This window comes from Corvus brachyrhynchos, unplaced genomic scaffold (genome assembly GCF_000691975.1).
Source record: "Corvus brachyrhynchos isolate BGI_N302 unplaced genomic scaffold, ASM69197v1 scaffold82, whole genome shotgun sequence".
Classification (NCBI taxonomy): Eukaryota; Metazoa; Chordata; class Aves; order Passeriformes; family Corvidae; genus Corvus; species Corvus brachyrhynchos.
This window is the reverse complement of record NW_008236436.1, coordinates 10,742-11,001: the sequence shown is the minus strand read 5'-3', so window position 1 is coordinate 11,001 and position 260 is coordinate 10,742. Positions and strand designations below refer to the sequence as shown.

The 260-nt window shown below is 60.8% G+C and overlaps 1 protein-coding gene across 1 annotated transcript in view; it reads left to right on the top strand.

Annotated features, from left to right (window-relative positions):
• The window catches only part of LOC103624304 (chromodomain-helicase-DNA-binding protein 3-like), a gene marked incomplete at its 3' end in the record, with an annotated part of 25,025 nt that extends 24,765 nt beyond the window's left edge, over nt 1-260 (top strand). Inside the window, exon 8 of the mRNA XM_017747062.1 lies at nt 204-260. Within this exon, the coding sequence (XP_017602551.1) occupies nt 204-260 (57 nt within the window). The remainder of the gene's footprint in view (nt 1-203) is intronic.

The window sequence follows — 260 nt, the reverse complement described above, 5'->3', positions numbered from 1 at the left end:
GCTCTCCAGGGAGGTTTCTGGGGTCCCTTTTGGGGTCACCTTGGTGGATTTTTTTGGGGGGCTCCCCAGGGAGGTTTCCGGGGTCTCTTTTGGGGATTTCGGGGTCACCTTGGTGGATTTTCTTGGGGGCTTCTCAGGGAGGTTTCTGGGGTCCCTTTTGGGGTTTTTTGGGGTGCCCCTGACCCCCTTTACCCCTTTCCCAGGTGCAGGAGTTCGAGCACATCAACGGGCGCTGGTCCCTGCCCGAGCTGGCCCCGGAG